Source organism: Molossus molossus, unplaced genomic scaffold (assembly GCF_014108415.1).
Source record: "Molossus molossus isolate mMolMol1 unplaced genomic scaffold, mMolMol1.p scaffold_m16_p_1, whole genome shotgun sequence".
In the NCBI taxonomy this organism is placed as follows: Eukaryota; Metazoa; Chordata; class Mammalia; order Chiroptera; family Molossidae; genus Molossus; species Molossus molossus.
In genome coordinates, this window is record NW_023425344.1 from 94877136 (window position 1) to 94891609 (window position 14474).

Here is a 14474-nt window from a genome sequence, read left to right on the forward strand (position 1 = left end):
GTTGTACGTGTATCAGTACTTCATTCCCTTTTTGGCTGAATAGTATTCCATTGTGTAGTTATACCATTTTTTTGATCCATCAGTTGATGGACATTTGGTTTCCACCTTTTGGCTATTATAAAAAGTGCTACTGTGTACATTCGTGACAAGTTTTGTGTAGATGTGTGTTTTCATTTCTCTCAGAGTAGAATTGCTGGGTCATATGGTAACTCTGTATAAACCCAAAATGTTTTAAAACTTACATTCAGGTCTTCTAAAAGATGTGAAAGGGGATAAATTCATAACCTGATAACGCTTTACATAAAACCTGTTTCTTCTTGCCTTTTTCACACACACCTCCCTCCTCCTCCTCCTTTTCTTTATGAAAAATGCTAACATAGAAAAGAAGAGAGCATGGTATAATATACCCAGCATATAGGTTTAACAGATGTTTTTGCATCATTCCCTTTATTTGTTGGGGGAAAAAATTTTTTTTGCTGAAGAATTTGGAAGTAAATTACAAATAAACACCTCAGCTTACATCTCTAAAAAAAATAAGTCTATTCTTCTACAATCCCATGATATTATTGATGATGTTTGAGAGGCTGGCTTCAATAGGGTGGTGGAATAGAAGTTAGATTGTTCCTAACAAATATTCGTCCTTCTTAAACACATATACTGGGGTTGATAATAAAATTGCACTACTGCCTGTGTATGTTTTATAGTTTTGGGCTTAAGTAGAAATGGGTTGTTCTGTGTATAATGGTGATACTTTATATTAATGTAGTGTTTTATAATTTTAAAAGTCTATTGCTTTTTCTAACTCTTCTTGAGAACCCTGTGGTTTATGTATCTGTGCCCCAAACCCATCCTCCCCATTTAAGTGACATTTTCCTCAGTCACATAATTGTTATTAGTAAGTGGAAAACTTGGAACTGGAACCTAAACTTCTGATCACCAATTCATTGTTCTTTCCACTATATCGAAGTGTTCTCACCATTGTCTTACATTTCGAAAGAGAGGTTTCTGTTCAGGAATATCTCTGAAATCTGCCATCTCCTCCTCCTCCTCACTGTTGCTGCCTTGTGGAGATCCTTCTCTCCTGTCTCAACTCCTACAGTTGCTTTCTAATTGGTCTTAGTTCTAGTCTCTCCCTTCTTTAGACTCAGATTTGATCAGTCTCTTGCCTGCAGAATAAAGTCTAAGCTAATAACAAGTCCTACAAAAATCTTTACTGTACAGTTTCAAGCTTTCTTTTCAGCCTCGGCTTTTACTGCTTTTTCTCCTGCTTTCAACACCAGCCTACTGTTGTAAACAATTTATGATATTTTATACTTTTATTCTCTGTTCTCTACTTAGAATATTGTTCTTCTCTCTGTCTAAAGAACTCCTTTCCCAGGCAAATTTACTTAATTATTTCTACTTCTGTGTGTCCTCAAATGTAACATATGTCTGATAAATAATTAAGTACCTACTGTATTTTGGGCTATGATATGGCTACAGTGGTAAACAAAACAAATATAACCCCTGTTTTACTGGAATATACAGTGTAACAAAATGAGATGCTTAATGACAGGGACCTTGTTTTATTTCCCTTTCTGTCACAGCTACCTAACACAGAGCTGCCGTGTAGTAAACCTTGGTACACATTATTAAATAAGAGTATAATGTCTCCCTTATCTGCGGTTTCACTCTTCTATAGTTTCATTTACCTGCTGTTAACTGGTGTCTGAAAATGGTAAATTGGAAATTCTAGAAATAAGCATTTCATAAGTTTCAAATTGCACCATTTTCAGCAGCATGATGAAATCTTGTGCTATCCCACCCAGGACATGAATTGTCACTTTGTGCAGCATCTCTATACTGTATATGCTACCCGTCCATTAGTCACTTTGTAACCCTCTCAGTTATCACATCAACTGTTGCACTATCACATGCTTGTATTCAAGTAACCCTTATTTGACTTCATAATGGCCCCAAAGCATAAGAGTAGTGATATCAACAACTCAGATATGACAAAGAGAATCCCGAAAATGCTTCCTTTAAGTGAGAAGATGAAAATTCTTGATTTAATAATAATAATAAAAAAAAGTATGCTGAGGTTGCTAAGATCTGTGATAAGAACAAATATTCTATCTGTGAAATTGTGAAGAGAGAAAAAACAATTTGTGCTAATTTTGCTGTCACACCTCAAACTACAAAAGTTACAGCCAGTGCATATGTGCTTACTTAAGATGGAAAAGGTATTACATTTGTAGATGGGAGACATGAACAGAAAACGTGTTCCAACTGATGGCAGTGTATTGTGCCAGATAGCACTTAGCCTATTTGAAGACTTCAGCAAGGGGGACCCTCTTTTATTTTTTTACTCTTTTTTTTTAAATATGTTTTTATTAATTTTTTTGTTTTAGAGGGAAAGGGAGAGAAACATTAATTGGCTGCCTCCTGCACGCCCCCTACGGGGGTCAAGACCGCAACCTGGGGATGTACCCTGACCAGGAATCGAACCAGTGATTTCTTGGTACATAGGACAGTGCTCAATCCACTGAGCACCGGCCAGGCATAGGGACCCTCTTTTAAAATGAGTGGCACCAAATCATTTATTGCAAGTAAAAGGTGGTTATACTGATTCAAGAATAGGTTTGGACTGAAAAATATAAAAATTACTGAAGAGACTATTATGCCTGCAAAGAATCTGCCACATTTCCAAAAGAGTTGAAGAAGCTGATTAAGGAAAAAGGAAACCATCCAAAGCAAGTCTTCAGTTGTGATGAAACCGGACTCCTCTTGAAGAAGGTGCCCAATAGAACCTACATTCATAAAAATGCAAAGGAGGCACCAGGGCACAAAACATGAAAGGATAGATTAACTCTAGTATGATGTAACGCTGCAGGGCATGTGATAAAGCCGGGTATGGTGTGCAAAACAAAGAACCCACACACTTTCAAAAACAAACAAAAATTACCTGCCTGTGTTCTGGCAACATAATCAGAAAGTGTGGGTAACAGCCATCTTGTCTGTGGAATAGATCCACCAGTGCATCACAAGAAGAAGGGTGAGTGCAGTACAGACATACCTTGGAGATATTACAGGTTCATTCCAGAGAATATCTTAATAAAGCAAGTCATAAATGTTTTAGTTTCCCAGTACATAGAAAAGATATGTTTAAACTATACTGTAGTCTATTAAATGTACAGCGGCATTAGGTCTAAAAATTAATGTACATACCTTAATTTAAAAATACTTTATTGCTAAAAAATACTAACTTATCATCTGAGCCTTCAGCAAGTTGTAATCTTTTTGCTGGCGGAGGGTCTTGTCTCAGTGTGGATGGCTTCTGACTGAGCAGGATTGTGGTACTGAAGGCTGAGGTGGCTGTGGCAATTTCTCAAAATAAGACAACAGTAAAGTTTGCCACATAGATTGGTATAGGTGTCAATGTTCAATAACTGAGCAACACCAGCCAGGTTGGAATGTATCTCTTAAGAAGACTGAAAGTTGAAATTACCCCTTGATCCATGGGCAGTGGAATGGATGTTGTATTAGCAGGCATAAAAACAACATTAATCTCATTGTACATCTCCATCAGAGCTCTTGGGTGACCAGGTACATTGTCAATGAGCAGTGATAGTTTGAAAGAAGTCTTTTTTTCTGAGCAGTATATCTGAACAGTGGGCTTAAAATATTCAGTGAAATGTTGAAAACAGATGTGCTGTTTTCCAGGCTTTGTTGTTCCACTTATAGAGCACAGAGTAGATTTAGCATAATTCTTAAGGGCCACATGATTTTCAGAATGCTAAATGAGTATTAGCTTCAACTTAAAGTCACCAGCTGTATTAAAAGCTCCTAACAAGACAGTCAGCCTGCCTTTTGAAGCTTTGAAGCCAGGTATTGACTTCTGCTCTCTTCATAAAAGTCCTAGATCAGCGGTTCTCAACCTGTGGGTCGAAACCCCTTTGGGGGTCAAACGACCCTTTCGCAGGGGTCGCCTAAGACCATCGGAAAACACATATTTCCAATAGCGATTCATAACAGTAGCAAAATTACAGTTATGAAGTAGCAACGAAAATAATTTTATGGTTGAAGGTCACCACAACATGAGGAACTGTATTAAAGGGTCACGGCATTAGGAAGGTTGAGAACCACTGTCCTCGATGGCTTCTTCAGTATAAGGCTGTTTAGTTTACATTGAAAGTCTTTTGTTTAGTGTGGCCATGTTCGTTAATTATCTTTGCTAGATTTTCTGTACAACTTGCTGCAGCTTCTTCATCAGTGCTTCATGCTTCACCTTGCACTTTTATGTTATGGAGACAGCTTCTTTCCTTAAACCTCATGACCCAACCTCTGCTAGCTTCAAACTTTTCTTCTGCAGCCTCCTCACCTTCCTCAACCTTCATAGAATTGAAGAGAGGTAAGATCTTGCTCTTTATGCTTTGGCTTAAGGAAATGTGGCTGACTTGATCTTCTACCGAGACCACTAAAACTTTCTCCATAAGGCTGATTTGCTTTCTTACCTTTCGTGTGTTCACTGCAATATCGTTTTTAATTTCCTTCAAGAACTTTTCATTTGCATTAACAACTTGGCTAGTTGTTTGGTGTGAAAGGCCTAGCTTTTAGCCCACTTTTGTTTTTGACATGCTTCCTCACTAAGCTTAATTATGTCTAGCTTTTGATTTAAAGTGAGAGATGTGTGAGTGTGACTCTTCCTATCACTTGAAAACTTAGAGGCATTGTAGGGTTATTAATTGGCCTAATTTCAATGTTGTTGTGTCTCGTGGAACAGAGGAGGCCTGAGGAGAGAGGGAGAGAGATGGGGAACAGCTTGTTGGTGGAACAGTCAGAATATACACAACATCTATCAGTTAAATTCATTGTGTTATATGGGCATGTCTTATGGTACCCTAACACAATTACAATAATAACATCAGATATCACTGATCACAGATAAACATAACAAATATAATAATAAAGTTTGAAATACAGGATGGGTCAAAAGTTGGTTTACAGTTATTTGTATGGAATATAATATAGTAATAAATAAGAATAAACTGTGTACATGCACATACTCACAACTGTAAACCTCCTTTTGCCCCACCTGTTTTGTAAGAATTAACCAAAGTGAGACACAGAGACCCAAAGAGAGCAAATACTATTGGGAAAAGGGTACCAAAAGATTTTGTTCAATGGAGGGTTGCCACAAACCTTCAATTTGTAAAAACATTATCTGTGAATCACAATAAAGCAAAGAGCGATTAAAAAAAGGTGTACCTGTATTTTGAGAGAGGAGAGACCACATTTAAATACATAACTTTTATTATAGTATATTATAATTGTTCTATTATGTTATTAGTCATTGTTGTTTAATCTCTAACTATGCCTAAATTGTAAATTAAACTTTATCATAGGTATATATGTACAGGAAAAACACATTATATATAGGATATAGTACTGTCCACGGTTTCAGGCATCCACTGGGGGTCTTGAAACGTATTCCCTGTGGATGAGATGGGGCTACTATACTTACTGAGATATTTTTGCAAAAAATAACTTGAGAATCAGATGACCATAGATCTTTTCACTGGATGATTGCATGGAGAAAAAACAAACTTAGAATTCTCCAAAAATGTGATACTTTATCCCTTTCCAATTATTGGGTACCCTACTAGAAAATTGGTTGTCAGTCACATACATTCTATCTTCTAATGTTTCTATACCTTTAGAATAACTCAAGTAGTTTTTTTTTTTTAAGTAGGCAGTTTCAAAACAGTTTTTAATGTTCACTTTTATCTATCTTTTGTCTTGTTCAATTAAAGGTAGACCTACATCAGAATTGTATATGTGTAAACAATCTTTTAAAAGTGTAAATTAATCTATATTTTATGCTTTTATAGGTGTATACATTTCCAAATACTCAGACTATCTTCATGCAAGACCATGGTATCATGGAAAGTCTGGTTATATTGTAATTTTTAATCTAATTAAGGTAAAGCCTAAATGTGCTTCTGTATAATTTTTCTTTTAAAAAATAAAGGTTATCAGTCTGTGATAATGTCCTTTGCAGATATTTGCTAAGCGTAGTCCTCACCAAAGACAGATGTTCAAAATCAGAAACAGAGAATTGGTATTTCTGCTTTCCTTTAGAGACAAAGGTTTTTTTGTTGTTGTTTATTTAATAGATGATCTATGAATACGTTAAGAAAAAAACTTTGAAATACAAAAAGTACTCAATTAAGTCTTCCTCTCACTCCTGTCCCACAATACCACTTTTAGACAAGTAGCTGCTTGTAAAATAATGTGGTTATAGTTAAAAGAGATAAATTTAGAAAACACCATTTGTTGTCTGATTTAAATTGTCACAATAAGAAATCTTTATTTTCTTTATCCCTAAAACATCCAGACCTTGTTGACAGCTTCATGTGGCACCTATAACTAATGATTTCAGGCATTCTTAAATGCCCTTTAGTAGTCCAATATAAGTGAATCTTGCAATTAGAATTTTCATTCAAGTAGTTGGAAAGCGCTGATTTTAGAGGTTGGTGGGTTTTTTGAGGACATATTCTGTGGTCTTTTTGTTGTTTTTGCTTTCTAAGTTATTTGGTTATAAATCTAATGGTACTGTTTTTGGTGAGGTTTTTTTTTGGTAGAGTGTAAATGCTTTATATTTTAAAATGTGTCCCCAAGAACTGGAGGGAAAATAGCATTACATTGGCACACAATCACAGTTTTTTCTCTCTTAGTCCTCCCTCTTCTGCTCGGTGATAAGTACTGTAGTTTGCTGCAGAAAGTGTGCCTGTCAGCTCAGATAACAAACGTTTGATATTTTTATTTTATGTCAGATTGCCTTACCATTGGTTTCTTGCCCCTCTATCCCACTCTGTCTGTTGGATGTTGCTGTTCAGTTTTTGCCTACATGCTCTCAGTCCTCCTTACTGTTTATAATCTTTGGCTTCTTAGACCAAAGAATTGCCTTTGATGGTCATATAAATGAAGAGGCAGGATCTTAACAGGGGGGAAAAATGCTTTAATTAATTTAATTCTTAATTGTAAAGATAAAAATAAAAGTTGCAGTCTCATACCTCATTTTGGTATATATTTATTATATTTTTATTTTTTCTATGTCATTATGTTCAGAACAGCTTTTAAAATCATTGTATGATATGAAATAAACATTTAAAAACTTAACTGCTTTTTTTCTTCTTTTTCTGGAAGATATGTAACCCTTGATGAAGACAAGTATATAATGGGAAATACTATTGACTGTTCACTGGTCAGGGTCTGCTAAGCACTTTACTACATACTTGCTTCTTGCTGAATTACTGAGTCCTGGTGTATAGATGTATCTTGGTCTGTAATTTACAATTGATAACTTAATACTCAGTTTGGAAACACTTTTGAAATTTTAGATTTCAAAGAAATGGTTCTCTTAAATTTGAGGTGATTTGTGTATTCCTTTGGTATTGTGATAAAAGAAATGGACTTCTGACTCAGAAAATTGCCCAAATATACCTGATTTTTAAATACATTATTTGTTTTAATTTTTTTTTTCTTTATTGATTTTAGAGAGAAAGGAAGGGAGAGGGAGAGAGATAGAAACATCGATGAGAAAGAACATTGATTGGCCGCGTCCTGCATGCTCTCCCCACTGGGGATCAGGCCCGCAACATGGGCATGTGCCCTGACCAGGAATTGAACCGGCAACCTCTTGTTGCATGGGTCAGTGCTCAACCACTGAGCCACACCAGCCAGGCTTTAAATACATTTTTAAGGGTTTCATGAATAATTAAAACTATTGTTGGCCTTTTTTAAGATCCATAGTTCTGATTCTTAACACAGTTAACTACTAGTTGAAATACATCCAAATCTTCATTCAGCTACTTATAAATGAATCCTAGAGTAAGCTTATTGCTATTTGAAGACATCTGATTAGTCTTAATATTTTTATTCTAGGGAAAAGTCAAATTCGTGTCTGAGAATTACACAACTAATTATATTAGCCCATCTTCTGGCTATGATTGCCATGTGGCTGCAAATACTAACAAGGTTTCTCACAAGACAAGTCACTTTCGCGCCTTTGAACTGAGTCAGGTATAAATCATTTCTAAGATACATTTCTGCTTCTAATATGTTAAGTTTCAGGACTGGGTGGGTTGAGATCAATTTGGTCTAATGGAATTCTGTAGTGCTATCCTGATGATAATTCTTTTTCTTTCAGTATTACCTGTATGAACTTTCAGGCAGCACTATTATTGAGCGACCTAGACAGATTCATCCTTATGTAATTGTAGCTTTTCAGTACAGGGAACCTAAAAAGATGGCAGCACCAGCTCATAAAAGCATGTAAGTAATTATGTACATATTTTGTTTTACTGGATTTGTTTCCTTTGTTCTTATAAAATTGCTTCTTTTTTTTTCTTTTTTTCCCCCTAGATTTGAACTCAATGAAAATGGTAAGGAATTATTTAATTGGCTCTTTTAGTTTATTTTTTAAGTAAATGTTTTATTCATAAATAAAATAATTTTTTTCTTACCCTCATTTTTTTAAAGTTCTCATCTCCCCATGGAAAGGGAAATTAATTATTCAAGGCTGTCTGCTATGTGACATAACTCTTCGGTCCTCTTACGGTACAGTGGTTCCAACACAACTGTAAGTACTGAATTTGTGTACTTTATTACTGCTTGTATAATTTTTTAAATTCTCATTTTGAGTTTTGCTTGTTGGCACTGATATGAAATATAGTAATTGTATTTGGTGTTAGATTAGAGTGTTTTTGGTCAGATATATAGAGATCTAGGACCATGACAAAGGAGACCTAAATTTGTATCTAAATTCTGACCTTGTCCTTAAATAAATTTGTTTTATAATCTTTGACAACTCACTTTTTAAAAAATTTTAGTATGTTTTTGTTGATATTTTTTTTTTTAGAAAGAGGAAGGAAGAGAGAGAGAGAAACATCAATCAGCCGCCTCCTGCATGCCCTCTACTGGGGATTGAGCCCAAAACCCGGGCATGGGCTCTGACTGGGAGTTGAACTGGGACCTCTCAGTCCATGAGACTACTGCTCAGTCCACTGAGCCACACCGGCTGAGCAACAACTCACTTCATAAATTTTAGTATCTTAATCCATTCAGGGGAAAATGATTTGATACTAGAAGTTAGACTTTTCCAAAAAAACAAAAAACAAATTGGCTTTGCCTGCATAGCAGATTATAGCTACTTAAGTATATTATTGGGTCTTTATTAAGATTTGTAGTATCCGATTTTCTAATATTCACAATTTTTCTAGACTAGTATAGTATTAAATAGAGTAGCTGCTATGTATTTATATTATAATGAATTATAATATTTTCTTAGGAAGAACAGTGAAGGGCATTTTATAAAATCATTTTTAGCCCATTCTTAGTTTGTACCGAAAACCATTAATAGGTAGACATGGTTTAATGGAAAGATAAGATGAAAACTGGTATAACCCATAGAATAAAGTAAGTATTCTTTGAAAAAATAGATGAGAAAGAAAGGAAAGTTCTTTCTCACTATAGAGTACAACTAAGTGTAGACAGAATGATGGAATTAGAAAATCGCCATTGGCAACATCACAATAATCAGTGAGTGTTATAATAGTAGGTGAAAGTTTAATGGTGTTATCTCACAATATTTCCCCACGGCTTACTTAATAATTACAAAGGCAAAAATACAGGCTTTATAATGGAAAAAAAACTACAGATACCATCTTAACTAAGCAGTTAAATTAGCAAACAAAGCAATTTGTCAGGAATGGAATTAACATTCCTTTGCATCAGGATAACATTTTTGTGGTATTACTGCCACTCTGGTCAGGTAAACAGATATACCAGGATTGAAAGGCATTCTTCAAAATAAATGGTTTATATTATCAAAAAATATCAAAGTCGTTAAAGATAAAGACTGTTCCAGTTTGAAGGAGATTAAACAGATATACCTAAATGTGGTGTGTTGTCCTAGATAGGACCCTGGACTACAGAAATTTTTTCTTTTGTTATAAGGGACCTTCATGAGACAGTTGGCAGAATAAAGTCTGTAGGTTAATTAATTGTATTATACCATTGTTAATTTTTTGATTTTGTTGTTTTGTGGTTGTATAAGGAAATATCCTTTTTAAAGAACACATAGAGAGAAGTATTTAGGAGAAAAGAGGGCATCTATAAGTTTGTAACTATTTCAAAATGAGTTTTAAAGAAGGAAAATTAATTCAAGTGAAGTGATGCAAAAAGTCTGAATGTAATTCAATCTGTGACATTGCATGGTAGGCAGTACAGTATTATCAAAAGTTTTCAACCCTTACATAGCAAATTCTCATTACGGTATGCATAATTCTTCCATACATCTAGATATTTTGGTTATACCAAAAATACATGTATTCAGAAAATGTGAACATACTTGTAGACCATGGTTTATGGGGTCATGTATTTGAAAAGCTATAATATTTATAAATATACATATTATGTGACCTGGAGTTTACCAATTTAAGGATTTTTTTTGTGTTTACAATATTTTTGTTGGCATTTATATTAGAAAACCAAATATTATATATGAAGCTGTAGGTAATTTCATTGTTTACTATATTACATGATATTGTTTTGTTTTTTAGACCACATGAACTAGATTTTAAGTATATAATGAAAGTGTCCTCTTTGAAAAAAAGTCTACCAGAAGCTGCCTTTAGAAAACAGAATTATTTGGAGCAAAAAGGTCTGTGTCAAATGTAATGGTACACTTTATGTCCTGTGCTTTGTTCCAGTTATTTCCCCCTCTTACACACTTTTGTTTTCCCTTAAGTGATTCTTAAAAGGATCTTTTATGAAAGTTGCAGTTACTATGTGATTCAGTTCCTTGGAGGCCAACTAGAAACTATGAAAGGGAGTTTCATCTAAGATTGCAAAGTCTAGTTTTAATATAGAATACTAAGGATTTAAGTAAACAGATATGCTTACAGATAGTTAAAAACTCATAACCATTTATTTTCAGAGCAGAGTTTTTGTGGTTTTTATTTGTGTGTGTACTTTTTATTGTTATTAAACTTATTGGGGTGACATTGGTTATTAAGATTATATAAGTTTCAAGTGTACTACATTATAATGCATTGTCTATATATTGCATTATGTGCTCATCACCCAAAGTTTAGTTATATACTTCTAAATGAAGAGGGAAAAGCAGAAAACTTGAGAAGGAAATTTCTCTGTCATTTAGATTAATTCATGGAACATTGATGTTTATATTATTTATATAGTGTTTATTTACCTTGTTATGGTAATGTCAGTATAAATGAAAGCATTGTTTTCAAATAGTTTATACAGTAACTTTTTATTAAGGTGTTTTATAACCAAGAACATTGAATGATAATTTTTTAAAATTGTATTCTTAGTTTTTCTTTTGACTTTTTATTATATAAAATGAATACATTTGTTATTTAAAAACTGTGATAGCATTTTAAAATAAGAAATATTCTGTTTTCCTGATTTTTGTCCAGTCTGTTGCCAAGATATGTGCTTCAATATGTATGATGTGGAACTATCAAACAAACAAGGGGAAAAAATAGATAAACTAACCGAAGTCATTAAAAATAAGCAATTGGTAAGAATCATCAATTTAAAATAATTACTTTTTCCTTAAATATTTATTGATAGTTTTTCATATTCTTTTTTGTTGTGTTTGTTTTATGACAAAAGAATTGATTAGATCCCTAGTGTTTTTGCATTAATCAGAGGACCACTTGTGAGATAGTTCTTTAAAAATGACCTGTGTCAATTCATAGGTTTATGAAGGGAAAAAAATGTTGCTGCTTCTACTGTTTTCATAGTGTAGAAAGTAAGACTCTACTGAGAAATAGATAACGATCCAAAGACTTCTGTTCGTTATGTTAATCAGGGTTCCTCAGTGTGAGGGTAGGAATAGATGGTGACTCTATATTGAGTGATTCCTAACCAACCCAGAGGAGATGGTGTGGGTGTAGGACAGTGATCAAACAAGTTCTGAGCCCTTTAGCTACATGATGGACCGTCCCCATAGTAGGTAGCAAGAAATCAATAAATTAAAATAGAACATGTATAGCAGCTTTGAAGGTAAGTTATCTTAGGGTAATGTCAATTAACATACTTAAGTTGCATGTAACAGAAACCCAAACTGGTTTAAACAATAAAAGGATTTAATAGGCTTACCTTTTAATTCTAGGTAATAAGAGAGAGGGAGGGAGGGGGAGGGAGGGAGGGGGGGAGGGATCAGGTGGAGAAGAGTGGAGGGGAGAGAGATCTATACATCTTTCATTCAGTAACTGCAAAGGACATGGACTATGCTAATTAGCTCAGACCATTCAGAGTCTCCCTTCCAGAATTGGGTATGAGTTTAGTCCCACTCAGTCTACAGTGGTGCTCCACAGCAAAGAACTGTCTCTCTGTAGTAAGGAGCTAGAATGTGCGACATTGGGTGATGAGTGGATAACTAATATCTACTGTAGGATTGTAGGCTGATTTTTGAAGTACCATAGTCCATTTTATATTTGGAAATTAAAAGGAATAAAGTTCAAAGATACTTTCAGAAAATGAATTAGGGACTACTTGTGAGTGTTTATAGTATTGAAAATAATAGAGACTTGGTGCAGAACTTGGCTTTGGTTGACACCTGTTTAGTGATAATAATTAGTTATAGGAATTACATATCACTTAAGGTCCTTTCTCCTCACTGCTCCATTCTTTCCTTGCTTCATATATTAAGAATAATTATTACATTTACTAACTTCTTTGAAGACAGGTATCATGTCTTAAGCATCTTTGACACTGTAGTGCCTGGTTGAGCAATAAATGTCCCTTGAATAAACTATATGTGGGCTTGTAGCTAGAATACTGAACTTCAGGAACAGTACAGAGCAAGGTCTCTTTTTAAAAAGGTGTTAAGGACATGTATGGCTAGATATTTTCTGTGTATAAATATCTAGAAGTACATATTTCAAAGATTCTATGATTTCTCCCCACAAAGGTTGAAATAAGAACTTCATGTAGCCCTTTCAGCACAATTTGAGAAACTAAAAATTTAAATTGCATATTTCTGTTTCCTTTGCACTTTTTTTTTGGCAGATAGAAATGTATGGTTTTAAGTAAATGGGAATTTTACTTTTATCTACTTTACAAAACTAAAATGCAGAACAATGTAGAGGCTAATTATTTGTCACTTTTACTTTTTTACATCAATAGAAAATTAAGAACTATACCTGTTTGCAATTTAAACTATGGGCATATATAATTATTGGTATATTTTATTCAGTAATTCTTGAGTGCTTGCTATGTGTCAGAAGCAAAAATAGAAAGTAGTCCCTGCCATCAAGGAACTTAAAAGACTGTGGAGAAGCAAAAATGTAAACGATCAAATACTTAGGGGCTATAATAGAAAGGTATGGAAACTCACAATAGTGATTGTTCCTGTAAGTGAACTCTTAGTGTCATACTTAGTTCTAATACAATAATTAGAAAAGAAGTCTTTTTTTATACTTGAATGTTTATTGATTAATTTATCAATATGCCATATTTTTAGGCTGCTTACCTATCAATTTTTAAAATAGAATGCTTTATCACTTTATGAAACAGTGTAATTTTAGTTGTCTTTTTTTGTTTTGTTTTTACTGATAAATTATTGTATGTGCATTGGGTTTTATCTTTGTTATAGGTATATAGCTTTAGAAATGGTGAATAATGGAAAGGAAGAACTGTCATTTTTATGATTTAGAATGATAGCTTTTAGATAACTTCCACTGACCATGGACAGAATTTTCCAATTTGCTGTACACATTAAAGGGTTTTTTTGTTTGGGGGTTTGTTTTGTTGTTATTTTGGGTATTTTTGTTTTTTGAGCTCAAGATTCTACTGAAGGCTAATGGAGAAGAAAAAAGAAAAAATACTATTTTCATCTGCATTTTTTTTTTTCTTTATTGATTTTTGAGAGCGAGGAAGGGAGAGGGAGAGAGAGATAGAAACATTGATGAGAGAACATTGATTGGCTGCCTCTTCATGCCCCCCACTGGGGATGTAGCCCACAACCTGGGCATGTGCCCTGACTGGGAATCGAACTGGCGACCTCTTGGTGCATGGGTCAACACTCAATCACTGAGCCACACTGGCCGGGCTCATCTGCATTTTTTTATTGCCACAAGAGCTAATTACTAAATTTTCTATCTCTTAGGATGCTATAGAAAGTATTTTATTAGGCAGAATCTTCCTAGTCTTTCTAGTTCTGGGATTCTGTGACAAGTTGTAAACATGAGCTTAAGATGCTAATTCACCTTGAATTTGTAGTGGCTAACTGTTAATAAATTGACTATTTAGGCAGCAGTATGAAATATCAAGTATCTCAATGGAAAAAATGAAATGTCGTGTGTGTGTGTGTGTGTGTGTGTGTGTGTGTGTGTGTGTGTTACATGTCCCTAGCGGGAACTGAACCCAGGACTCTCTGGTCCTCAGGCCAACGCTCAACC

General features: G+C 34.3%; 1 protein-coding gene across 4 annotated transcripts in view; it reads left to right on the top strand.

Moving 5' to 3' along the window:
* TASOR2 (transcription activation suppressor family member 2) overlaps positions 1–14474 on the top strand; it is a 73657-nt gene that overhangs the window by 25963 nt on the left and 33220 nt on the right. For 2 of the 4 annotated variants that reach the window (XM_036263404.1, XM_036263409.1), the window contains exons 7-12: positions 7927–8064; positions 8192–8316; positions 8407–8426; positions 8524–8623; positions 10605–10705; positions 11484–11587. In XM_036263404.1, coding sequence (XP_036119297.1) covers positions 7927–8064; positions 8192–8316; positions 8407–8426; positions 8524–8623; positions 10605–10705; positions 11484–11587 — 588 coding nt within the window. Of the gene's footprint in view, positions 1–5870; positions 5963–7926; positions 8065–8191; positions 8317–8406; positions 8427–8523; positions 8624–10604; positions 10706–11483; positions 11588–14474 lie in introns of all 4 variants that reach the window. The other 2 variants (XM_036263414.1, XM_036263419.1) reach the window with 2 other exon arrangements.